Genomic DNA, 26,317 nt, shown 5'->3' with positions numbered 1-26,317 from the left:
TGATGTTTTGTGGCTCTTGTTTGAAGGCTACATTTCTCCCTGCATGCAGTCACTCCAACACAAGTTAAATTCTTTGTTGTAGAAAACTCTAAATATTTTGAAATGCCAAGTCTGAAGCACAAATGATATGCTGGAGCAAAAGACTCCTGTGGGATTTTTTTTTTAAGATGGATTTTTATTTGTTAAATGAATTTTCAGTAGTTGTTCAGTACATGCTATTGTATTGCTTGCATGATGTCTTACGGTGTCACTGGTCTGATCTGGACTGTGATGGCTGCATAAATTGCATCATTTGCTAACTGTGGAAAGATGGCTGGATCCAAGAGACATTTGTGCGTGTGAGTGCATTTTATAGTGTAATTGTAAATTAAAGATATTCAGTGAATGCCAGAGACGAGCAGTATTCATAGTTCTTGGTGTTCTTGTCTGCCCACAGGAGTTGCAGGAGTCAAAGGAGATCACAGAGAAAGCTGAAGTTGCTTTTGTATTTTGTTTGTGAGCAGGAAGTAATGAAATAAGTTATGTAGTCTAAGACATCTTGAAAATTGAGACTTTTAAGTGGTCTTTGGGCTTCTACCAAGGAACATGCTTCTGGCATTCTGGTTTTGTGTATTAGAAGAAAGAAAACACTAGAAATCCCCTGGCTTTAATTTATAGAGAAATAACTGTACTTTGCTACTATATGTTGGTCACGTTGGTTTCAAGCATATGGTTGTGGTAATTCATAGTTTTATATCATGTGGTTTTCAGTGACTTAAATTACTAGGAAGAAATAGTTTGGCCTGTGTTGATTGGTGAGATGGTGTTATATTTGGCTGGGAGACCTGGTCTAGGAGCTGGAGCATCAGATCTGTGGCCTGCTGTGGCTTTGACAGTGACAGCTGTCTCAGGGCAGGCTGGCAGCTATAGCCTGGGTGTAACGGGAGAATCTGAATTTATGTTGATGGTCCCTTGCTGACCTTTGCCTTCCACAATGGAGTTACAGGGCTGCTAATTGTAAAACTTAAATGCAAGCTTAACACTGAAAGCTTGAATTTTTCATGTTAAGACTATGCTAATTGCAATAAAACTTTCATTTTGATTCTGTGTTATACAGTGAGGGAGTAGAAGGATTTTTATTCAGATCTCTGTTCAAATTGCAGCTATTAACAAACAGCAACTCAGAAGAAAGAAGTCATTGTATGTAACTGGCTAATTTCAAATGTGCCATCATCACACTTTTTTTGTGTGTGTGCTGACTGAAGGCAGTAAAGATTCCTTAATAAATGACTCATGATAGCATTATTACTCTTATTTATATAACTAAGATCCTGTAGTCTTAAGTCTGTTGGCCTTTACCTCCATGAGAATTCTGACTTTTGGTGGGGGTTTTGTTTTTTTTAAAAGCCACTTCACAATTACTCATTTTGTTTGTATGTTTTCTTGTACGTATACAGCCAATTGTATCTTCTCCTTATAGGGATGGAAGTAAAGCTTTATTACAATTTATCTATCTTAATTTGACAAAACAAGCATCAATGACTATGGCCTTTTTTGGCACATAAGCCTATGCAGAGGGCTAAGAGCTCTTATTCCCAGATTAAGCAAAAGTAGAAACCTCAGCTACGCGCTCTGCTTGGAAAGCATGGCTGTAGCCTGTGAGGCCCTTGTGCTGCTGAAAGATGTATGCAGTGTCTCACACAGGATAAAGGGTCCTGGTGTGGGTGGGGTGAGTGAGGCACTGTTGCAGGCTTACTTTTGAACCATGGGGAATGTACAGATCTGAGGAAGAGTTCCCAGTTGTAAAACGTGTGTGTGTGTGTGTGTGTGTGTGTGGAAGTAGCAGAATTTTCTACTAGGTTATGTCCTGCCATGATATTTTTGCCAAATCACTTATTGAAACAGAGTCACATGATAAGGAGTAATTCCAGCACACTGCTAATACTTTCAAACTCTTTTTGAATGTCTTAATTTGTGACTTTTCCAGTGGTGAAAATGTGGCTAATATAGAAGATAAAAGTATTTTGTTTCTAGCCCATGGAATAGACGTAAAGATTCTTCCTTTTACAGTCAGTCAAGCTTGAAACTATTGCCTCTCTCAGTCATCCTGACATGTTATGCAGAGTGAAATCTGGTGCTATTCAACTGAACATTTGGGCTGTAATCTTTCGGAAGCAGGATACTTGGATTGCACAGTGTATGATGCAGGAAGGCCTCAATACAGAATAGGAAATGGAATCTTTTATACAGTGCAAGTATTAAGTGCTAGCAGAGTCTAGGTGTTTGTCTAAAAGTTATGTTTTTTTGTTTGATTACCAAGGAACTCTGACCAAGACCCAGGGCTGAGCCCTACAGGAGGGGTTGGGTAAGGAGTACAGAGCATACAATGCAATTATTATGAAAGGTAGTGGCATCTGATGCTCGGTGTGTGTTGAGACAGAGAGAGTATGCCCCTCATGAGTCAGGAAGAGGGTTGCCATAAAGGTCTGTTAAATAAAGAATATTTTAACCCAGCAGTAACTCTGACACTCATGTTTGAGCAAGCAATGCAGTAAGCCACTAGTCCTATTTTGGGACAAGGCTTCAACTTTCCATTAAACCTAAAGAAAGATGCCTGTCTGACTGATAACCAGCTGTTGTACTGGCTTTTCCCTTTCTCCACTTCAAACCAAAAATAGCAGCCATATCATGCCTATGTGGTGGACAAAATCCAACTTTTATATTCCTGTAAAGGCCTTGTGGTCCAGAACCAGTTCACTGTCAACATGACTGTGGTTGTGTCCATGTGCAAAAAAACCCTGCAGCTTGCAGTAGAGATTGAACCTTCTTGCCAATATCCCATTGCATGTAGTTGCCATATGACAAATGGCAGCAGAGGGGCACTCTGGCAAAATGGCATCTGACGTGAAAGTGTGTATGAAGCAAAGGTATGCAATTGTGTTCCTCCATGTGGGAAAAAATGGCACCCGTTGACATTCCTTGATGCTTACTGAACGTTTATGGAGACCAAACAGTGAATGTAAGTGCAGTAAAGCGGTGGGTGGTGCATTTCAGCAGTGGTGACAATGATGTGAAAGACAAGCCATGTTCTGGGTGACTGTGCATAGCTGTCACGCTACAAAATGAAGAGCGTCTTGATCAGCTCATCTGTGTGAATCAGCAGATTGCAATCAGGGAACTGTGTGTGGAGCCGAATGTTGGCTTCAGTGCATTGGAAACGATAGTGGCAACATTGGAATATTGCAAAGTTTGCACTAGGTGGGTCCCATGAATGCTCACACAGAAACATGAAGAACGCTGTGTGTAAGTTTAACAGGCCCTATTGAACCAATATGAGGCTGAATGTGACAGTTTCTTGGATCGCACCATTACTAGTGTTGAGATGTGGTGTCACCACTACCAGCTGGAGTCAAAATGGCAGTCCATGGAGTGGTGATGTGTGAATTCCCCATCAAAGAAAAAGTTCAAGACACAGGTCTCAGTGGGTAAAGTGATGTATACTGTCTTTTGGGATAGGAAAGGGGTGATTCTCTGGATTTCTTGGAACTTGGATGAGCCATCATCTCTGACAGCTACATCATGATACTTACCAAGCTGAAGGCTCAAACTTCCAGTGTCAGGCCAGAGAAGAGGACAACCTTTTCCTTGCAACAAAATAATGCCAGACTCCGTAACAGTTTGAAGACCGTAAAGCTCATTGATAGTCTTGGCTGAACTGTCCTCCCACACCCACCATATAGTCTGGATTTGGTGCCCTCTGACTTTCACCCATTCAGGCTGGTGAAGGATAGACTGCGTGGGCAGCGTTTTCTCAGCAACAATGCTGTCATAGCAGCTGTGAAACAGTGGGTCACTTCCACTGGTGCAGATTTTTACGAGCATGGTGTGCAAGCTCTTGTTCATTGCTGGCAAAGATGCATAGTTAATGGTGGTGACTATGTTGAAAAATAATGTTTTGTAGCTGAGAATTTGCTCTATCAAATAATGTTATTGTGCTCTTTGTTGTAGTTTCCATGCAAATAAATAGAAAGCATTACTTTTGGAGCAGCCTGCATGTGCGTATGTGTATATGTACACACATACATATGAAAATATATATATATATTCTTGGTCAAAGACAAGTTGTTGCGGAACTTTGGAATAAATGAAATGGATGTTTTTGTTCATGGTTTGGTCTGGCCATGACAAATCTCAAGCTCTCAACTGATTGTTTATGGGAATGTAGTCATGTGTATATTATTACAGTACACCCACATTCACAAGCAGCCATCCAGGTGTGCAGAGGAGATAACAGGAACATATAAGTAAAGCAGCTGGCTGGTTGTCCTAATGTTCTTTACTAGATTCTTGTTAAAATAGTGCCAGTCAAACTTAAATAGATCTGACAGTATCTAGGACTACTTGAATGATGTGATTAGGGTCACTGTTTGGGCAGCTTGAGGCCATTTGGTGTTTACTTTTTGTTGAGTTATTGATTTCAAATGCAAACAGCACTGAAATAAACCCTGCGTGTCTCCTGACAGTCACAGGTTGCCTCCAGGCTACCCTGTGCTAAGTGAGGTACGGGGCTGGGCCACCCCACCACTTAGGGAGCATCAGGTAGGACTGTGTGTGCCTGTGACACAGAGCTGTGTCAGGGGAGGGTCAGGCTGGATGTTAGTAAGAGGTTCTTCACCTCCATCCGGGTGGTTGGGCACTGGGACAAGTTCCACAGGGCGGTGGTCATGGCACCAACTGCTGGAGTTCAAGAAGCATTTGGACAATGCTCTCAGACATAAGGTTTGAAGTTTGGATGGAGCCAGGAGTTGGACTCAATGATCCTTGTGGGTGCCTTCCAACTTGGGATATCCTATGATTCTATGGCACATGGTTCTAGAAATATTGCTGGAAGTGAAGTTATAGAACAATTTTTCTTAGGACTAGTCCTAGGTTGTCGCCTCACACAGGACACAAGACCAGCAAGGGGCTGGTGGCACCTCTCTGTGGAGTCCTTGCATTATGCCTGGTGGGAGGCACAGTCAGAGCCAGGGCTCCGAGATCAGTGGTAAGGTACTTGCACAAGCACAGGCTTTCTGCCTTTACTCTGCTTTCTGAAATCTTAGCACGTTGATGGAAGGGCTAGAAGATGATTTAAAAGGAGAGAACCTTTCTCCCAGCTCAATGTGATGCTAATGCTGCATGGTTAGCTTGCCTTGCTGTGTACTCGAGCTTGCTCAGAGCCTCCTGGGCCTGCTGAGAAAGTTACCTGGTTTGGCTGTGAATGGAAACAGTGGCAACAACAAAAACCTGACTAATGTGTTTTCTACCAGCAAGAGGACTACTTTCCTTTTATTTCAAGAGCAGCTGGGGAGCGGCAGTAGTGCTCCTTTAAAGGATGAGTTACTTGCCAAAACTAGTTCAGAAGCTGAGCACCTGGGGTGAGGGGGAAGCATTGGAGCAGAAAATGAAGAGCCGTATTTGTGACCTGATTTGCCCATTTGGGCAGCCAGCCAGCTTACACATCATTTGCAGAAGTCAGTCGGTGGGATGGTGTGCAACTGGACGGCAATGAAGGCAGCTGCCAAGGTTATTGTGTGCGTGTGGTCACAGCTGCAGTAACGGCGGCAAGGTGCTAAGGACAGGAAAAGAAGCAGCAGTTGTGGTGGGGCGTCTTTTCCAGGAGGCATGTTTGTGCTTTCACTTATACTGGGCAGAGCACGTAGCTGGATGTCAGGTTGGAGCAGGAGTGAGACTTACTCATAGATTATCTGGAATCACATTTTTCCTTTCTGTATTTTTATTTTGGTTATTTGAGTTAAACTGAAGTACGTACTGAAAGTTTCATTGTCCTTGATACGGCAGAAGAGACTGAAAAAGGTAGGTTTCCTGAGTTGTAACACTTAATGCCTTTTTCTTGAGATAGCATCATCCTCAAACCAGTAGGAAGAAGTGTGGCTAAGTATAGAGAAATGTTCTAACTATAAACAGATTTGTCTGGATAATAATGTTAAGCCTTTTCAAAGATAGTGCATTGAATATTAAATTTGACTTTATTTTTAATAACACTGTTATTCCACTTTTTGTCTTTTTCTGGAAGCCTGATGGTTTTTGTTTTCTTGCTTTGAATTTTACAGCCTTGAACATGCTTGTCATTGCCTAACAAATAATCACTTTTAGACTGTAAGACTTCTGGGGCAAGGGTTGTCTGCCCGCTCGCTGCTGGAGAGCCCTCGGTGCAGAGGTTACAATTCCAGCTGGAGCATTTGGGTCAAACTGTAATATAAACTTAGCAATAGTAAATATTTAAATTGGAGGCTGAATGGGTATGTTGATGCTGGTGATTGGCAGCAGGCAACACAATTGAGCCTTACTAAATCCTTTTGCAGAGCTGGAAGCTTGCTTGTAGGTACGCTGCAGTCTCAGGAAAGACAGTCTACAAGACCTTTGGAACATTTATTTCTGTTTTTAATGCAGTGTTTTGAATGGGATTTTGAGAAAATCTGGCATAAAAAGAAAGGAGGTGATCTGAATCCATTAGAAAAATTTCAAAGTGACAGCCACCAGATGATGTGTGGTAGTGTGATTCCTTTTTTTATGCTTAAGTACTGAGATTGAAGTACACACCCTGAACCGAACAATTATGGGACTAAATGGACTTAAGTAAATAGCTTACCTCTTACAGAAAGGAGCTTAAGTTTAGATGAGGGAAAAGAAATATGGTAATCTTAAATCTCTTGGAGGATAAATGCTTGAGCTGAAGGCATTTTGTCCTGGCATTAAACCACTGAAGTTTCAGCTATTGGAAGCTTGGCAGGAATGCGGAGACATTAACAAGTCACAATTTATCTCTTGTTGAAGTTCTTACATGAGAAATCACCGTTGTTACCCATCTCAGCAGTATGTCTGAAGATTTATTTGCTTGATAAAGACCAAGTAGGGATAGAGCAGCCTATCTACTGCTGTCAGGTGCCTGCCTGGGGGACAGGACAAGGGACAGGGGGCAGGGGGAGGGGGATCGGCAGCTGCTCAGTGGTTGTCCAGAGTACTTTATGTGATGTGGCTACAGCTACTCCTCGGCTTGAGTGAGGAAGTCACTTCTCCCAGGGGAGAGAAGAAGCTGCATGATGTTTAAGTAGGAACATAGTTTGAATTTTGTCCTGTTGAATGTGCTTTCATATCCTGGTTCTCAGCCGTGCTGGCACACTTTCGTACAGATCTTGGCAGGAGCAGAGGAACTCTGATATGCGAGTAGGAGACTGGTGTTACATGCGGCTTTTTGTGTCACTGGGTGCTTTTGTGTCTGTGTATTTTAATTTGCCTTTCATTTTTTTAAAATTTAATTTAAGTGTGACTCTCTCCTATATAAATCCTAGCTAATGAAAGTGCCACTATGGGCACTTTAACTACAGTATTTCATGTGTGTGCAAATCATATATGAAAGTTCTGTTTAATATGTAAACCAGTGAGAGTCACCGTGTTTGCTGTTCTGTCTGCAGAGATGAACCAGCTCAGGTAGGGAACAATGGACCCTGTGCTTTCATTAAAGGAACTTTTTGTCTACTCTTGGCTCTGGATCTCTGTGAAGGTGCTGTAAATGTTCTCGCACAAGGTCACTGGCACATCCATTACAAGTAAAAAGAAGGAAAGTATTCATTGAAAATAACTGGTGTTAGTTACTCAGTAAACCTGCTTACATTCTGATGGAAATGTGGTTTGAAAACGAAGTAAACCTAGACTCCTAAGTGCTGTGAGTTAGGGTGGAGGGGTTGCTCCTCTCTGAAGAGGGGCTTTCAAAGCCTACAGTAACATGAACATCAGTGATAGTGTCTACCAAAGAAAACAAAACCTCCTTCCTGTTCTTTCTGTATGTTTTGGGTGTGTAGTTAAAGGTACCAATATCTTCTGTAGCAAGATTTGTATCTTCACAGACTGTGGCTTAAAATCACCAAAGGAGTAACTCAATGCCAAGTTTAATTTCTTGCAGCTTTTGAAGTTGCCCCAGTTCCTAGTGAAATCCAGAACAAGATGAGACAGACTGACAGTGTGTGTGGCTGTAGATCAGAAAATAATATTTTTTCAGAGGAATTGCGTGAGTCACAGAGTGCTGTTTCTACCTGACATCAAGCAATTTTATATAACAATCTTTGTAGCCACAAGGACATATATATGTAAAAGCAAACTTAACATATTGAGTTGTTTTGTCTTTCCATTTCTAAGCTAAAAATAAAATAAAACTTCATTATAATTTTTGTCTTTTTCTCTTCCAATTCTTGTAATGATTTTTTTTTGTGACTAAAGCAGTCTGTAGGGACTGGAATCACCAGATGTGCTTTTATTTTGGTGTAGTTTGCTTCTGCATCTTGATAAATTCCCAAAGTGCTCTGGCCAGTAGAAGCACCAGATGTTTGCTGTGTTCCTGTGCTTCTGATGGTGGACAGGAAAACACTGCAGAAACATCACTGACAAATGATATGAGAACAGCAGATTTTGAAAGGACAAAGGAATTAAACATTTAACACTGAAGTGCAAGCAGCCGTTACGGTCTGTGTGATGTAACTTGTTTTATGTCCATATCAGCATGGGTTAAATCAATAACTCTCAATTGTATTCGAGTAGAAGTGCTTTGCATTAAACTGGGGGTTTTACACACACAAGTTAAGCTGTCTTGTCAGGATTACTGGCTTGGGTATATGTTAGGAATTCTGTGAACTGAGATAGGAAGCGTCTGCTCACTGTTCTTGCTCAAGTCTGCTTAGGTAAAAGAGGAAATGCTTTTTCAAGTTTGATCCCTGCCTTTCTGTCACTGTTTCCATCACTAGTGATGTATCTGCCTTGGGTAAAAGGAGGGTGGAATTATCAAATGTGCTTTTTGCTTTTGCATCTTACTAAATTCCTGGTATCATGTAAGCAGTGGTGCTTCTAGCAGCAAGCTGGGTTTGGGGCGGATGTGTGCAGCTATGCTAAGGCACAGTCTTGCCTTCACCCTCAATGTCCATTTGTTACTCTGCTCTAAGGTTTCTATAGACAGTTACATAGCACAGAAGATTCATGTTCTCCTTGAGAGAAGAAATCGCCTATTAAAGGTCTGTGTGCTCATGGACTGTTGCTTGCAGACATGAAAAACAGAAGTTCCTAGGCTAGGTCCAGCCTCCATCGATCAGTTCTCCTGGATTTCTGCCTGGTGCCCTGCTAGGTGGCTTGTTGTAGAATGGTAAGAGTGCATGTTGTTGTCAAACCTGAGATGTATCACATCTTGTAGCAAGCTCTTCACTGGCTATGCAGAGGGATGCTCGATGACAACTCTTGTTGTCTGCTCATTTCCTTTTCCTGGCTCCTCTCTCAGACCCTTTGTGGTTTCTGATGTTACTAACCATGTGAGCAAGGAACTCAGTGTTGCTGGACATTCACCTTAGGATCTCTCTGAGCTTTTCAAGGTCAGAAACTGACTAGTTGTATTCTGGAAGAGGCTGAGCCCCTGCCCTGTGTCCTGAAGCCTTGGGATACACGTGACTAAAAACTTAAGCTTACACTTTTGGTCAAAGCAGCCCCTCTCGTAAAAGACTTGTTCAGGAATAGCACAGCAGGCTGAGTGGGAAGTGGTTCGTTTTCTGTGCTCTGTGGAAACGGAACTCACATGTGGCAATTGCCAACTCAATTGTGTTAATAGCCTTTGGGTGCTTATAGGAACTACTCAGCAATGCAGTGTTGGACTTCTGTCTTGAAAGCCATCCTGAATGAGACCTGCTGATTTGTAGCAAGGAAAGACTGAGGTATGATTTGAGTTTATTGTTAGGGAAGTTATGGCTGCTAATACTGCTTTTTAAATACCACATTGATTACAAAACCATCTGTGTAGGAGTGGTGTATAGCACTAGACTTCCAAAGAGCTGATAAACAAGGAAGATTGAGTGTAAACACTTAAATAGCAGCATCCAAAAGTAGGTTAGAGTGTTATACAACCAGCTTTGAAGGGCAGAATTTTTGAAGATTAAAAAAAATAATAAAAAAGAATGTATTTTTGTAAATGGGTACTAATTTGACATTAGTTCTATAAAGTGAGAATCTTATTTTTGTCTCCAGGTTACTGAAGCCTTTCGTGTCTATATGCAGCCTGAGAGGAATTGTGTTTGTTTTGTTACTTGTTCATTTACTGAATTACTGACAATCTGGTCAATATTGTACATAAAGATGATGATTCCCAAATGGGGAATGTATATACAGTCTATATCAGAGAGATTATATGTTCAGTTTCAGGCAAAGTCCAAAATTATAATTGTGCAATTTGGGCAGTAGGGTGAAGGAGCGGTGGGGATGCGTTGGCGATGGTTTTTCTTGTTCTTTTGTTTCTCAGTGAGTTTGAATGGTGCTAATCCATCCTCCTCCTTAATCATACAAGTATCAAATAACAGCAGTGTATTTCTCCATACATGTGAATGTATACATCTTATACATTTAAAAGGTGTTGTGAAACTCTTGTTCTTTTGTTGGAAATCTCCTTTGCCTTTGTTACATTCTCGTTATTTAGTTATCACTAATGATGCACGCAGAGCATCTTGTGGTACACCATCTCTGAAGTTCTACCTTTGGGTTGAAGTACTGTTAGTTTTAAGAAAATCACATAACTCTTCCCATAGCAATTTGCTTAGCCTAAGGTATAAAATAGGGCAAAACAATAACAATATGCTCAAGTCATGTGGTAGCCGAACAAAAATAAACCAACCCAGATTTTGCAAATTAATATAAAACTGGTGGATTCAGTTGCTGTCAGATGTTGTAAACAGTGGCTGTGTGGAACTGGCGGTGAGGAGGAATTCCTGTCAGTCTAATTTTCTGGGAAAAAAAAAAAAAAGAAAAATAAATCTTTTTCACAACAGGTTCTTCATGTGGAGTCTGTTTCTGATCTTCCTGAGACATAAGCACTAATTGGGAAGTATCCAATACCATAAGCTGCACTGTAGTCCTGGTATTGTGATGCTACATTTATTCTGGAATACCTTAAATCCCTGAAGAAACAGCAAAAGATTTTGTATAGTAGGGCAGCACGTCTTTAGAAGTATGCGTGTTGTATTTTGTTGTGGAATGCTTACTGGGCTTTTCAGGGAATAGAGGAACTCGGTGTATCGACCCATGCCTAACTGAATTTTGGGGTTTGTTTCCCAAGATGCTTTCAAAGAGAAGAAAAGATGTAGCCACAGTTATGCCTGATGTTGGCTTTGGAATTTGAGTCCTGTCATGTAGAACAAAGCACAGCAATCTGCTGTAAAGCAACTGAGAGCTAGCTCCTCCTTTTCAAATGTGCTGCTGCACCTCCGCAGTTATGCTGAGGCAATGCCTCAGCCAGGGAATTAGGAGCTGCAGACCTGGGTGGGAAATGTAGTATCCCCAGCTGCAGTTGCAGATGCAATTTCCCTCCATTACTCTCAGATCCCAGTGCCTACTGGTGTCTTGGTGAAGCCTCTTCCTTTTTGTTTTAAACTTCTCTCAGTCTCAGGAACTGGATAACCAGGGCAGATGCTGTATATGTCTGTATGCGCAGGATACTTTCGTTTAGTTCCTTGTGTGAATGTCTATAGGCGTTACTTTTTGAAGACGCTGGGGCTCCTTCCAGTTGTTTCTGTCAGATGAAAAGAAAGGATGGTGCCATCGTGGTGGTGGTTGCCACTTGTCTGTGGATCGACTGGTGCTTGCTGCCCCTGGCTGGGGGCAGTTCAACTGCATTCGTAGCACATCCAGGCCCAACTGGCTGTCTTCATAGGATACTGTAGAAGGAGAAAAGCAAAGGAAGTAGGAATGGTTGGTAGGAAGAGAGCAAAATATACGGAGGAAATAAATGGAGATCTATGGTGACTTGATCAAAAGCAAGAAAGCAAAGCCTTTCAGTTATGGGAAAACTTTTCTTCTCTTAAACTTCCTGTGGGAAGGAAGCAAATGATTTCGGACAGGGCACTGTTTTTTTCTTTACAACTAGAAATGTGTTGGTTTTGTTTTGTTATTTTTTTATTATTATTTTCAAGGAATACTTGACCAGTTGCAGTGACCAGGCTCATTCAAGAATCTTCTTGTTTCTTGAGACAAAGTGCTCTTGTTCGGAGTCTTGGGAACCTGGGAGTGAAACAAGAGGTTCATGTGTTGTGATTCTGGTTTTGTTTGTTTTAACTTTAACTTTAAATATGCTCTTAAAACAGGAGGGCCAGTGAATTACAGGGTCAGACAGATGAAGTTTTATCAGTAAGTACAGGAAGAAGTAGGATGTAAATAAACATTAGAGTGACATACCAATCTGCTGCTTCCTTTTCCTCTAATTTCTGTATTTAATCTGAAATATTTCTTAGGAAATAACCCCAATACATTCACTTTGTGTTTCTGATTTTTAATCTGAAATAAGTTTGAAAAATTCAAGAGATTAATCACATTCTGAGCTCTATTAGGGCTTTTCCTTAAGACTAATGAAAATCTGACTTACGAACTTCTTTGTCACCCTTGCTGATTTAACTTAGTGTGTAACTTAGAACAACTTTATTGTGATCGTCAGTTCTCATTGCACTTGCTTCTTTCTATAATACATTTATGTAATTCCAAACTAAACAAAGTTGTTTTAGTTTTAGAGCTCAATATCATTTTAGCAATGGAAAAAGAGATAGCACTTCTCTGCTTTGAGAATTTACATTTTTCCTCCTTGAGAGGTAGCAAGAAGCAGTTGCACATAGAGCGGTTATATTAGCTTACATCAAATAAGTATTTTCTAGAGAGAAACACCCCAATGGCTGGATCTGGAGCTAGGGGAGGCTGATGTTATCCTAGAGAGTCATCCAAAGAGTTCGGGGAAAAATATTATTTTGCTAAAATTAGAGGTCTTCCTTATTTTGTGTAGCTATGCAACCCTGCATATCGTACTGTAATAGGCTTGAGTTAAAATTTGTTCTGAACTAATGAGCTATTTTAAAAGGAGACTATGTACCTACATTCCATATTGGGAATTGAAAGCTACTTCTCTCCAGGAACCACAGTTTGGGTCTAGATCTCCATGTCTTCTGTTGATGCTCAAGGTCTGTTCAGTGTCTTGTGAGTCATGAGGATGTGTTTTTACCGTGAAAAATCAGACATTTCATCTGCACAGTACTTACTCAGTTGCCTGCTTAGAGTTTTTGCACTGATGTTGTGAATGGAGCCCACAGTGGCCTTGAGGGGAGAAGACACAGGACAGTGAGTCACAGCTCATGCAGTCAACCACAGGCTGAGATTTCCAACTGTTTGGTGCTTACTTAGCTATGCTTGAAACTCCATCCCCAACATGGAACCCATGAAAGGAGGTGAAAATTAGCAATGAAAATACTTCAAATCCGAGGAATATTCCAGTCAGTAGGCTTTAAGAACAGGTAATAAAAACTTAAAATAGTCTAAATTTAGTGTTGTCATAAGGAAAGCCTCAAAACATGGTACTGTATTGGATCAGTTGTTCTGAGTACCTCTCATTATTTTGACTTTTCCTGGGCATCTGCAAGTATAAAACAAAAATTAACTTTTGTGGTTTGTATTTTAGTAAAATCAAAGACTGAGAAATGTAATGATGGATTCAAGGGAGAAAATAACAAAGTTGTTTACAGCTTGTCAGTCAGAACGTGCCTTTGGATTGTGTGTAGGCTTACAGTTTGCATTCTGTTTTTAAAGGCATGCGAGTATTTCAGATGTGTGGAGGGAAACCAGTTTTCACTTCCAGGAGTTGATTTTGCTAACTACAGAATGCTCTGTGTCTTTTCTGTTATTTACACAGTTTTAGTCAGTAATTCCACATAGCGTTTTTGTAATGTGTTTTGTAACTGAAAATCTCTGCCAAAATATTTCTTCTGTGAGTATCAGTAACTTGAAAGGGAATACATGCTCAGAGCAATGGCTATGGTGCTTCTGAGTGTGAAGCTCCTGTTACATCATGCTGGCTACGGCCTTGCAAAGAGGATGGCACCAGTTCCTCTGCATTTCCTAACCTCTTTTTGAAATTGTTTTGTGTATGTGTACAACAGAGATCTGACAGAGGCAATCTTTAGCTTTTTTTAATTGCTATTACAGTTCTTCCTAATTTTAGCTGAAACCACTTTGTACTTTCTTGTTTCTTCTTCATTTCTTTGGCTACTTGGAGCAGACGAGGGTGCAGTGGTTGGGTTGTAGTACTTTTAGGCTGGTGTTCTCATGGCAAAAGCAAAAAAAATCACTTTCACTTGGTGAGAGTTCTTGTAGCCTGTAGTCAGCAAGCATGACTGGTCCTCTCTGCATTTTTGGCACTGTGTTCTCATGTTGATGTATTAGCAGCTGAGTGGAGGGGAATTCCATGTGGATGGCGAGGTGGACGAGCTCACTGGGAAAGCTGCATGAGATCTCAGAGCATCTCTTCTGAACGGCTTGCATGATAAAAGCATCCATGCAGGAAGAAGTGGCTGTTCGGGTTCACCTGTCCTGGGCAGGCAGCCGTTGTGCTTTTGGAGCAAGGAGGGTCCTTTTAAATGTCTGTTCATATTAGCACAAATGGCTCATGCTGCTCTTCCATGCACTGTTGTTGTTACCTGAATGTTCTGGGTAGCAGTTCTGAGCCAAGCAGTCCTGCTGTGACTCCGTCTAGGTAAGTGCTGGGAGATGGGAAGTCAAACAGGAGTTTGTAGCTAATGCTATGCAGAGAGGGTGAGGCTCTGACAGCTGCAGGCTGTTGCTGCTCTGTCTCTCAGCACTTCCTACAGCAACTGCAGGCCCTGGGCAAGGGAATGGGGAAAGCTGTGCTGCAGGGAGCATTACAAGACCCCAGCAAATTATGTTGGTGAGGGAGGGGTATTGGATATTCATTTTACCAGTGGAAAATAAGCAGAGAGATCTGGAAGTTCCTTCTGCCCATTTCCTGAACAACTGGGACGTGACTTACAACCATGCAGTGAGCATGTATTGTGGTGACGTGTAGCCCTCTCTTCTCTGGCTGCCATCACCAAGCCCCATGACTGTGCAGGTGCAAAACTGGTAAAGTTTGCCAGAGGAGAGCAGGGGCTGCATCTTACCCTGTGGTTGAGGTGATGCCAACATTGTGAGCTCCCTGCTGGGGTCTGTAACAATGAGAAATGTGTGCTAGAAGTAATAAAACCATTGTCTTGTGGTTCATGGCCAGTGATGCTGTTGTTTAGGGTTTGTATGGTGCAGGTCTGTACAAACTGGTGTGCTGCAAGTTATAAGTAATGAATCTGATATGTCTTTATGCTGTCTGCTGTGATCTTGTGTTCCGCTCATCTGTTCTCTCAACCAAAGGGACGCAGGCTCAGGGTGATAATGTACATCCTGTCTCCTTCCTCACTCCATGTGTTGCATGCAAGCTGTCTATTTTACTTCAGAAGTGGCAAATTTGGATTATGAATTCAGCAGTTAAAATGATGGTTTTACCACATCCTGCTTGTGCAGGATGCTTTTTTTTCCTTTTAAAGTTGATCAGTTGAATCCTGTAGACTTTGTCAAAACGAAAAGCAAAGCAAGCTATTTCAAGCTGCGAAGAGATTTGGATTCTCCCCCAACCAGTTTGGCACTTCTGTGCCTCGCAGTACGAACATTCATATCAAAGTGGAAACCTACAGCCTGTGCTCCTGTGCTACCAAGGCTAACCAGCTTACATCATCGCACTGTGATGATGATATAAAAAATATATTTTCCCCATAAAGTTAAGGACATTTTTTTTTCCCCCTGACTAGAAGAGAGAAGATTTACATTAGACTTTAAGAGGAAATTTTTTTATTCAGAGTATGGTGAGGCACTGGCACAGGCTGCCCGGAGAAGCTGTGGGTGCCCCATCCCTGGAGGTGCTCAAGACCAGGCTGGATTGGGCCCTGGGCAGCCTGATCTAGTGCAGCCCTGCTTATGGCAGGGTGTTGGAATTGGATGATCTTTAAGTTTCCTTCCAATCCAAGCCATTCTATGATTTGTTAATTGGGGGAAAAAAAACATTTGTATACAGTACCATTTGATCCAGTACATACGTCATAGCTTTCTCAGTATAAAACATCCTAAAAAAAAAATTGTACCAGGTTTTCACATAGTAATGGCAAGAAGTTCTCTTGTGCGGTGATACTTAAGACGAGGGACCAATCCATCTGGTAGTCAATGTGGATGCTGAATAGCAAGGAGTGGGAGATAGTCTGTTACTATGTTAGGCAAAAAGAAATGAGAGGCCTTAGTCATAATGGTACAAGAGATGTAAAATGTGCTGTGCAAAGCATCTAACAAATGCTATCTACTCTGTTTAAATACAAGGTACTACAAAAGCAGTTAATAGTGAATTTCACGTTTTCAAAGACTCAAGCAGTCATTTTTACAGAATCAGATTTTATGCAGTGTAGTCAGTTTTTCCTGTTTGTTGTTAATACATATCAGCTACAGATCTTTTAGATATTTCAGTTGTACAGAGCAGACCTTTGTGCTTGTACTGTGAAGAGGGAAAGCTACGTAAATGTCATCTGGCCTGAAGTGAGAATCTTTCTAATGCTAAAATAATGAGTCATTTCCATGCATATCCTTTGAGAGAACCGTATTGAGTGAAACGATAGACAATGTGTGATGTGCAACAAAATATAATGAAAACTTACATTTTTCAAAGACTTGTATGTCATGGTGTGATTGTTTTTTCAAATGATAAAATAACCTGTTCACTGGTTTCATTTTTGTTTTCTTGTAGGAATGTTTACCCTTGCAGAAGTTGCATCGCTCAATGACATCCAGCCAACCTATCGTATCTTGAAACCATGGTGGGATGTATTTATGGATTATCTAGCAGTCGTTATGTTAATGGTTGCCATTTTTGCTGGGACCATGCAACTGACCAAAGACCAGGTGGTCTGCTTGCCAGTTTTGCAGTCTACTATAAACTCAAAAGCACAACCCAGCACATCAGGGAAGGCTGACTTTACCACTGTTGAAACAACCACTGGTCAAGGAGAAGCATCAACAAGAACGGTTTCTTTTGGAAGTGCCCCTACTGTAACACCTGATGTACCTCTGAGCAGAGCTACCTCTCCTCAGTATCAACCCACTGAATCAGGTCAGGAGCTGAAGAAGGAGCAGAAGGATTCTTCAGGCCGTAAAACAAATTTGGATTTTCAGCAATATGTATTTATTAACCAGATGTGCTATCATTTGGCTCTTCCTTGGTATTCAAAATATTTTCCCTATCTTGTTCTCATCCATACCATTATTTTAATAGTCAGTAGCAATTTTTGGTTCAAGTATCCCAAGACCTGCTCAAAAATTGAGCATTTTGTGTCCATATTAGGGAAGTGCTTTGAGTCCCCCTGGACTACAAAAGCACTGTCTGAAACAGCATGTGAGGACTCTGAGGAGAACAAACAGAGGTTAACTGGTGCGCAGTCCCTGCCCAAGTATGTTTCCACTAGCAGCGATGAAGGAAGCCCAAGTGCCAGCACTCCCATGATAACAAAGTCTGGCTTCAAATTTTCGGCTGACAAGCCAATGATTGAAGTTCCCAGTGTCACTATTTTAGATAAAAAAGATGGAGAACAAGCCAAAGCGCTGTTTGAGAAAGTCCGTAAGTTCAGGGCTCACGTGGAGGACAGTGATCTGATTTACAAACTCTATGTTGGCCAGACTATCATCAAGACTTTCAAGTTCATATTTATTCTCTGCTATACTGCAAACTTTGTCAACACCATTAGTTTTGAACACATCTGCAACCCGAAAGTGGAACACCTGATTGGCTACACGCAGTTTGAATGTACGCACAACATGGCTTACATGTTGAAGAAGCTGCTTATCAGCTATATTTCTCTCATTTGTGTCTATGGTTTTATCTGTCTCTACACACTCTTCTGGCTGTTCCGAATACCCTTAAAAGAATATTCCTTTGAAAAGGTCCGAGAAGAGAGTAGTTTCAGTGATATCCCTGATGTCAAAAATGACTTTGCGTTTCTTTTGCATATGGTGGATCAGTACGACCAGCTTTATTCTAAAAGGTTTGGTGTCTTCTTGTCAGAGGTAAGTGAGAACAAACTACGTGAAATTAGTTTAAACCACGAATGGACGTTCGAAAAGCTGCGGCAGCACGTTTCCCGCAATGCCCAGGATAAGCAGGAGTTGCACCTTTTCATGCTGTCGGGGGTCCCTGATGCAGTCTTTGATCTGACGGATCTGGATGTGTTAAAACTGGAGCTGATTCCTGAAGCGAAAATCCCAGCAAAAATCTCCCAGATGACAAATCTTCAGGAGCTTCATCTGTGCCACTGCCCTGCGAAGGTCGAGCAGACTGCCTTCAGCTTCCTCCGGGACCATTTGAGATGCCTTTATGTAAAATTCACAGATGTCGCAGAAATTCCTGCGTGGGTGTATTTGCTCAAAAACCTCCGTGAATTGTATTTGATAGGCAACTTGAACTCTGAAAACAATAAAATGATAGGGCTTGAGTCTCTCAGAGAGTTGAGACACCTTAAAATTCTCCATGTGAAGAGCAATTTGACCAAAATCCCCCCCAATATCACAGATGTGGCACCGCATCTGACAAAACTGGTCATTCATAATGACGGCACTAAGCTCGTGGTACTTAATAGCCTTAAGAAGATGATGAATGTTGCGGAGTTGGAACTGCAGAACTGTGAACTGGAGAGAATTCCCCATGCTATCTTCAGCCTCTCTAACTTACAGGAACTGGATTTAAAATCAAATAGCATACGCACAATTGAAGAAATCATTAGTTTCCAGCACTTAAAAAGATTTACTTGTTTAAAGCTGTGGCACAATAAAATAGTCAACATTCCTTCCTCCATTACCCACGTAAAGAACTTAGAGTCTCTTTACCTCTCCAATAACAAACTCGAATCCTTACCAGCCGCAGTGTTCAGTTTACAGAAACTTAGATGTTTAGATGTAAGCTACAACTCAATTGCAGTGATTCCAGTGGAAATAAGTTTGCTTCAAAATCTGCAGCATTTTCACATCACAGGAAACAAAGTTGATGTTTTGCCAAAACAGTTGTTTAAATGTGTAAAATTGAGGACTTTGAGTCTGGGACAAAACTGTATTACCTCAATCCCAGATAAAGTTGGTCAACTATTGCAGCTGACTCATCTGGAACTGAAGGGAAACTGCTTAGACCGTCTGCCAGCCACGCTGGGGCAGTGTCAGCTTCTCAGGAAAAGTGGGCTTGTTGTGGAAGATCACCTCTTTGACACTTTGCCCTCAGAAGTTAAAGAGGTATTGAACCAAGACACAAACATTCCCTTTGCTAATGGGATTTAAGCTGAGGTGAAATGCTCGAGTAGCTAACTTCCAAACAGTAGATGCTAAAAAGTGTGGCTATTGTGAGACCATGCGTTTTTAGAAAGCAGAATTCCTTGGAAGGCAAGACTACTAGCGGGATTATAAGAGATGTAACTGAGTGTTCAATGTTTGCAGTGTTTTAAAAGATTATTTCCAAAATTTTTGAGAGGATAAAAAAACCCTTAATAATCTCAATTCTTTTTTCCTTAAATTGTTTGTAACTTGGATGCTGCCGCTTTTGAATGTTTACAAATTTGCTTGCCTGCTTAAAGTAAATGATTGAATTGATGACCTTTTCTTACTATGCAAGTTATTCTTTAAGGTCTGGATTTACTTTAGTGCATTATGGGAGGAAAAACAAAGATAAGTGTTGTATGTGGAATGGTTCTAACAGCACTTGAAACACACGTTGGTGTGTTGTTAGTGTTTAGCCATTCTCAGCAAATGAAGCCACCATTTTCCTGCACTAAGGTATGTGGTTTGCATGGGGCCAAATGTGTTTGCCCTCATTCTTCATCCTCAAGGCCTCATGGTTTTGGATGAGATCTGTCTATGACCTAGTGAGACTCCTTCAGAGCTGTGAGGACCTGTCCTGTTCCACAGCTCCTCTACCCCAGCTTCCCTAAGGCTCCTTTGTCCTGAGCAGTGGGGGGTGGTAGAAGGGAGAGTAGTGCCACTGGCCTTTCAAGTTGGGGATAGTTTTGGCATTTGAACTGTTCTGCACGGTAACTTTTGAGAGTCATTAAACAGCAGGTGACTTTATTGCTGGTGTTTTGCTCCTCTTCAGAGTTTCCATCTGGGAAACTCGAGACGTTTTACAAGAGTCAGTGATTGTTTTGTTTCACAGCCCTTGCCTAGGAACAGGGCTGTCTGCTCTATTTTCCAGACTAATGACAGAGACTTAGAATTTACTCAAACGTGATTTAGCTTTATCACCTATTGTAGCATATCTTCCACACATAGACTATAACAGTAGGATACCCTTATCCCAGCCCCAGTAATTTGATATTTTTGAACATTTATGCACTGTTAGAAAACCCTAAATGTGTGCCAGATAAGTAATCAATAAAGAAAAAAGCAGACAGCAGTGAGCGTGGGATTTTTTTTTGTTTGGTTGGTTTTGGTGATTTTTTTTCTTTTTCAACTGAGCTTGCATTGCCAGAACCATTAAAGAAATACAATCCATTAAATCTGCAAAGTCATCGGTTCTAAATCCTGGCCACTTACATTCCATGTGTGCAGAAAAGAAGTACTATGCTGAGAGATGATTACATGATTACTCATGGTTTAAACACAATTCCCTATTGTAGTGTGGTCAGGACTGAACTAGTCTGTCGTTCAAGGGACCATTCTCACACACAAATCCTCATGCACAGCGATTTCTACTGTAGCTTCACCAGAGCTGCCCTGACTTACACCACTATTAGCGAGGGGATAGTTTAGGCCTAGGGGCATTGAGCAGTCAGAAATAATTTAAATACTGCTCTTATGATTCTTGCACATTTTATTGTTAATCATTTACTATTAGTCATGCTGGGATGACTGTTCTCAGCTGTCTGTAGCAGTCTCCGAATACATACCTACACCATATGTTTATGTGTATCAGAAGACTGGTTAATGAACGGTGGTTTTCCCACTTCTTTTGGGATATAGTCTGTTTTCTCCTTGCCAGCTGCTGGTAAACTTGGGATGTTGACAGTTCTGCAGCACCAAGCCACAGGTTTGGCAGAACACTTGCAGTTACTGATCTCCACTGGGAAATGTTTGTGCTAATTCTCAGAGTATTTTTTTTTGAATAGGAATTGTTAAGGCTGCAGTGGATTTTTTGTTCTGCTTTCAAGAAACTATTTTTGCACATAGATCACTTTAAAATTGCTGGACTAATAACTCTTAGAAAAACTGTGGAATATAATATTGGTGTATGCATTATATTTGCTGCTGACTGCCATTTCAGTTTCCAAGAAATTGTGTCTAGGAGGGAGGAAGAGTTGGAAGATGGCAAAGTAATTAAAACATTTAGAACCATTTTTATATTTTTAATCTTTTTTTCCCCTTATTTTATTAGCAGTGTCAGACAGAATGCAGCCACGGACCGATCCTGCTTTTTTTTAAAGCTTTTTTGGGTGTTTCTGATGCTCCTAGTGTCCCTACGTTGTTCAAAAATAAGCCCATGTTCACTTAATATGAGTAGGGTATGAATAAATTAGATCCCTGTATGACTAGTTATTAGCCAGTTGTATTCATTTAGGCAACTTCCTCCCAAATAAGTGTGTTTTAACTTCAGGCTTGTGATGCTCACTCAGCATAACCTCCATTCCTGTTTTTAGGAGAACTTTCTCAGTGTGGGGAGGAACTGCCCATCTTCCCCAGGTCACCTCCCTCCCCAGTCCTTCCTCCTCTCTGTGACTGTTTATAATGTTCCCGTTTCCTGCCTGTCAACTGACACAGTTTTGCTTTAAGGTCTTGGAAGTTCATCTCTTTTCCGTGTAAGGCATGTGAAACATGTTTTGCATTTCTATTTGATTTAATAAATAAGATGTTTATATCTTCTTCTAATCTATTCTTTATGGGGGAAAAACATGTCTGCATAGTGAAGTCTCCAATTTCAAGTATCTTATGTTAAACTTGCTCTCTGGTGACTGTAAATTTAAGGAGAAGGTGTAAGGAGCTCCTAGTAATTTCTGTAGGTATGATTTCTAACTAGAACACATTATTTCAAGATGGGTGGGATTGATTTTTCATATACATAACTTAAATGAGGTACCACCAATTTTACTTGACTAGCAGATTTTTGCACAGTATACCTGTGGCTCTGGAAGAAAAATGTTTGTGTTCCTTTAGATAAGAGGAAATAGGAGATGCCCATTCTGTTTGCTTCCACCACTGCAACACGATTCTGAGAAGATTCTTCAGTTTTCCCAGTAAGTTGTCCTTTTGGAAGGTGTTTCCTGTGGCACAAACTGAGCTATTGCATTCTGAGCAGGCATCAGGCCTGCAGGAGGATGTTGCACTAAGCAAAGGCTCTCTGCTGCTAAATAAATGGCTTTGCAGTCCTGAGCTTCTCCTTCTCATCTGAGCTTCCCCCTTGCTACACTGTTGTTTGTGTCTGGTCGTGGGGGATCCATTCTTCCCTCTCCAGTATCAGTTAGTGGACTGTGTTTTAATACAAATCTTAGGGAAATAGCTGTTCTTTCTAACATCATTCCATGTACATGGAAGGTAAAGGTGTTAGTTATGTGAAGGTAATGGTTGAACTGTTCTTAATTCAGATCAGACAAATGAGGTGCTGCTACAGTGGTGGTGTTGACTGTCATCCTGACCCCTTGCAGGAACAGTTTTGGATTTTAAACCTTCCACATTCTCAAGACAGTAAACTGTGTGCAGGAACCTGGCAATACTGAGTAAATCTGTAGCTTGTGATCATGCAATAATGAGGCTTCTGTTGGATGTGTGGGTTGTGAACCTGTGAGGGTGCTAAGGAAGAGGATGAAAGCCTTGAATTTGCTGAGGTGCTCCAGTGTGAATGGCAAGAGTCCATAGGACACAGCAGCAGCGAGCTGAGGGTGGCTCGCTGGGGCTCCTGTGGTCCCATGTGATGGGATTATGGGCCTTGCAGATAACAGGGAGCATAGCACTGCAGTTCTGTCTGAACTGAGAGGGTGGCTAAAAAGCCAGAAGAGCACTGGGCCCATGACTTGGGACCTACTTCTGGTTTTGCCCCAATGTTTGCCTCAGCTGGGGAAATAGGTATCAGAAAGATTTAAATTTTCTGTTTGTAAACTGAGGATTTTTTAACAATCATCCAAGTATTTTTCATTTATTAAAAACACCAGTTATATAGTAATGAGGCCATGTAACATGATGAAATAGGGACAGGCAGTCTTATCATTAGCTGCCTAGCAGAGCATTATCAATGCATTTTTAACGCGTGATTCCCAGAACAAAATCTCGTAGGTAAGATGAGAAGAAATCTCAGTCTTGAAGCCTGACACCCTGCTTCACACAGAAATACTGTTCCCTAACTCATTCCTGCCATATGTTTGCCAAGAGTTAGCAGCAGGTTAGTGATAGTGATTCCAGTAATCCTCCTCCCAGTTAATGCAGCACAGCTGGAACATGAGCCAGACAGCAACTCGTAATGCTCTGTTTGAGCCAAATCAAAAGATAAGAAATGTATTTGTTTTCAGAAGTGCAGACTGAGACAGACTTCTGCCTGAATGTGTTGATTTCCAAGCAGCTCAGGAGGTCTGAAGTTTGAGATTCCTTGGAGAAGAGCTCTGAAGGTGTGTTAGCCCCAGATTTGTTACAGGTGTAGTGTAAAACGTTGGTTCCCCCAATGACACTAAGGCCATCTGCAACCATGGTGCAATGCTGCTATTGCCAGTGCGCCTCACTGCAAGGCAAAGGTGAGGAGCAGTGCCCTTCACAGCCTGGGTGCTCTCTTTGTTCAGATGTAAATTTTGTGAGGGTCTTAAATAAGATGTTTCTCAAGCAAGTTGTTTTTTTTTTGTTTGTTTGTTTTTGTTTTTGTTTTGAACATGCTAAAAGATGGTCCTTAATGTTACCAGTCACAAAAGAATCAAGAAAAAATCTTTTGTGTTTTTAACCTTGACTTTAATCTGTTGTCTACCACCGTGAGTTGTTAAAACTGCCACATGAACCACTGGCTAGGTTACATTCACGTTCCCTGAATGATGGGTGATTTTAGCACAAACATTCCCTGTTCAGGCTGGCCACTTGTGCTTGTACAGTGTGTTCAGCATTTAAACCAGTGGCATCGAGCACTGATGTTGCAAAACCCTGAGGGCCTATGCTGTGACCAGTTTCCCAGGACAGCAAATCATTCCTCATGCTATTAAAGGGAGAGAAAGCTATGTCACTGAGTAGAGTTGTTTCTGTAGCAAAGATGAAGCTCTGGATTTAAGCTCAGAAACAGATTTTCCAGGCTGATTACAAACAAGCACCCATTCCATGATAAAAGTCATGGGAGATGTTGCATCTGGCAGGGAGATGCTGAAAATAGCTCCTGTAATTCAGCCAGGCATGGGTGCAGAAGTGGCAGCTCTGCAGCAGCGCGCTTCCACACAATGCAGCTGAAGTGGGGGTTGGTAAAACCAAAGGTGCTGGAGTGGAGCCAGGCTCCATCTCCCTGCCTTGAAGAGAACAGCCCCTAAAGCCCTCTTACAATTGCTGGAGCCAGAACCTTTGTTCTGTCTTGTCTCCAACATCACGTTGCCCCTTGATGCTGGAGGTAACGTAGGGTTGCTGGTTTAATAATGACTGTTTGGGAAGAATGCCATCTTCTAAATTAACACCATAGTCTCTTGCCGGAAGCCTTCCAGCACAGAGCAGGTCTGTTCCCATAAAATGAACATGTTGTGCCCATAAACAACAAAATCATGGATTGGGATTGGGTTGCATAGACCATTAGAAATAAATGCATGAACACACTGCTGTTCTGGAAACCAGTTCTGGGTAGTTCTGCTGCTTCAGGTGGTTTTTAGAAGTGGAGTTTCAAGACCTTTTCTCTAATACCATTCTGTAACACCTCTGGAGCCAACACTGCAGCCCAGGGCAGGCTGATCCCTGCTGCTGGAGCTGCCCTGGCACAGCTGGGCTGGGGGAGGCCAGGGGGCACCAGCACCCCACAGGACTCCTTGCTGCTGGGCTTGTCTCACTCCTCTGAACACGTCTCTGGGAGATGCTGTGCGAAATTGTGCCCCTAGCTGCGCCATAAAGAGACTTGCTGCTGAATGCAACAAACTGCCAAGCAATGCGTTTGGAAGATGGGGATCCTGATAACAGGAGGAAATGCAGAATAAGAAAAAAAAAAAAAAGGGAATCAACAGTCCTGAGAGGAGATGGAGCCTCCATCCACCCTGAAGTGTGACATTTCAGGTTTTAGGCTGTATGAAATCCTGCCTGCTGCTTCTGCCTCCAGGCAAGCTCCATCACTGGGCATCCTGAGATTCTGTTTTTTTTTTTTGTTTTTTTTTCCCTTTTTTGCACATCCGTCCCCTCTGTCTCTCAGGACCTTCAGATGCCAACACTGCTTCTGCCTGCATGTGTTCTTTCCCCTCCTGCTCCGTCCCCAGTACCTACAGTAAGCTCAGCCCTGCAGAGCCTGTAATGCTCAGTACCAGCATGGCCAGAACCCCACCACCAGCACAGCCCCTGGCTGAGTGCCTAGCAGCTCCTGCAAGGAAATCCCTGTGCTGTAAGGGACGGGTCCTGACTCAACCTGCAGCTTCCCCTTGGAGTGGGACTGGGATTCTCCCAGCTCCCCTTAGCAGGCGATGATCACACAGGCAGAGCCCTGGCTCCCAGGGAGGCTGTGGCTCCCTCCCCACCTCCAGGGCTGACCCATGGGAGTGCTACAGGGCTGGGGGACATGCAGAGCCTGTTCACCCCACTTAACAGCCTGGGGGAACTGCAGCCCTCTGAGGGAAGCGGTTCACGTAACATAACTACCATAGTCAGGCTCCTTCTGTTTTGTGTCCTAATGGCTTCCCCTGATGCCTGCTGGAAGTGGTGTTGGGTGTTTCTTACACTGTTTAAAAGGAGTGTGGAGAGCACCCGGTGCCTGTCCTTGACACAGCCCTCTCTGCAATGAGTGCGTATTTTTCACCTCTCGGATTTTTTTCTCTGCTATAGATTAAAACCCATTTCTTCAGCCTTTCTTCATGTGTTGCTTAGGTGTGTTGGTTTAATAATGCTCACCACTCCTGTTGCTCTTCTGACTTCTCTCAGGATATTTAGTCTGACAAACTCAGTTGGATGTAGGACCTCAGCTAGGGTACGAACTGCACCAGGCTGGGCAGCCCTGCAGAGATCCTTGTTATACAGAATGCTGGCATCCCCTATGGGAAGGATTCAGATTTTATTTCAGCATGATTTGGTCTGATGGTTTGCAGGGAAGATTGCCAGGGTGCTGCATGCCTCAGTGTCCCCACCCAGGGGCAGGTGTCTGCTGCTCGGGTTTTGCTCTTCACCTCCTCTGCAGTGCAAGGGGCACACCTGAAGATGGTGGTTGCCAATCCCATCTATTGGGAGCATTTTGTTGTGGGCTTCTCCC

At 42.1% G+C, this 26,317-nt stretch overlaps 1 protein-coding gene across 4 annotated transcripts in view; it reads left to right on the top strand.

Moving 5' to 3' along the window:
• LRRC8D (leucine rich repeat containing 8 family member D) overlaps positions 1-21,792 on the top strand; it is a 48,528-nt gene extending 26,736 nt beyond the window's left edge. For 3 of the 4 annotated variants that reach the window (XM_021404716.1, XM_021404717.1, XM_021404715.1), the window contains one exon: positions 16,652-21,792. In XM_021404716.1, coding sequence (XP_021260391.1) covers positions 16,654-19,221 — 2,568 coding nt within the window. In that variant the 5' untranslated portion in view covers positions 16,652-16,653 and the 3' untranslated portion in view covers positions 19,222-21,792. Of the gene's footprint in view, positions 1-5,415; positions 5,836-16,651 lie in introns of those variants that run through there. The other variant, XM_021404718.1, reaches the window with a different exon arrangement.

This window comes from Numida meleagris, chromosome 7, assembly GCF_002078875.1.
Source record: "Numida meleagris isolate 19003 breed g44 Domestic line chromosome 7, NumMel1.0, whole genome shotgun sequence".
Taxonomy (NCBI): Eukaryota; Metazoa; Chordata; class Aves; order Galliformes; family Numididae; genus Numida; species Numida meleagris.
The sequence above is the reverse complement of the archived record's forward strand: the minus strand, read 5'-3'. Positions and strand labels throughout refer to the sequence as shown.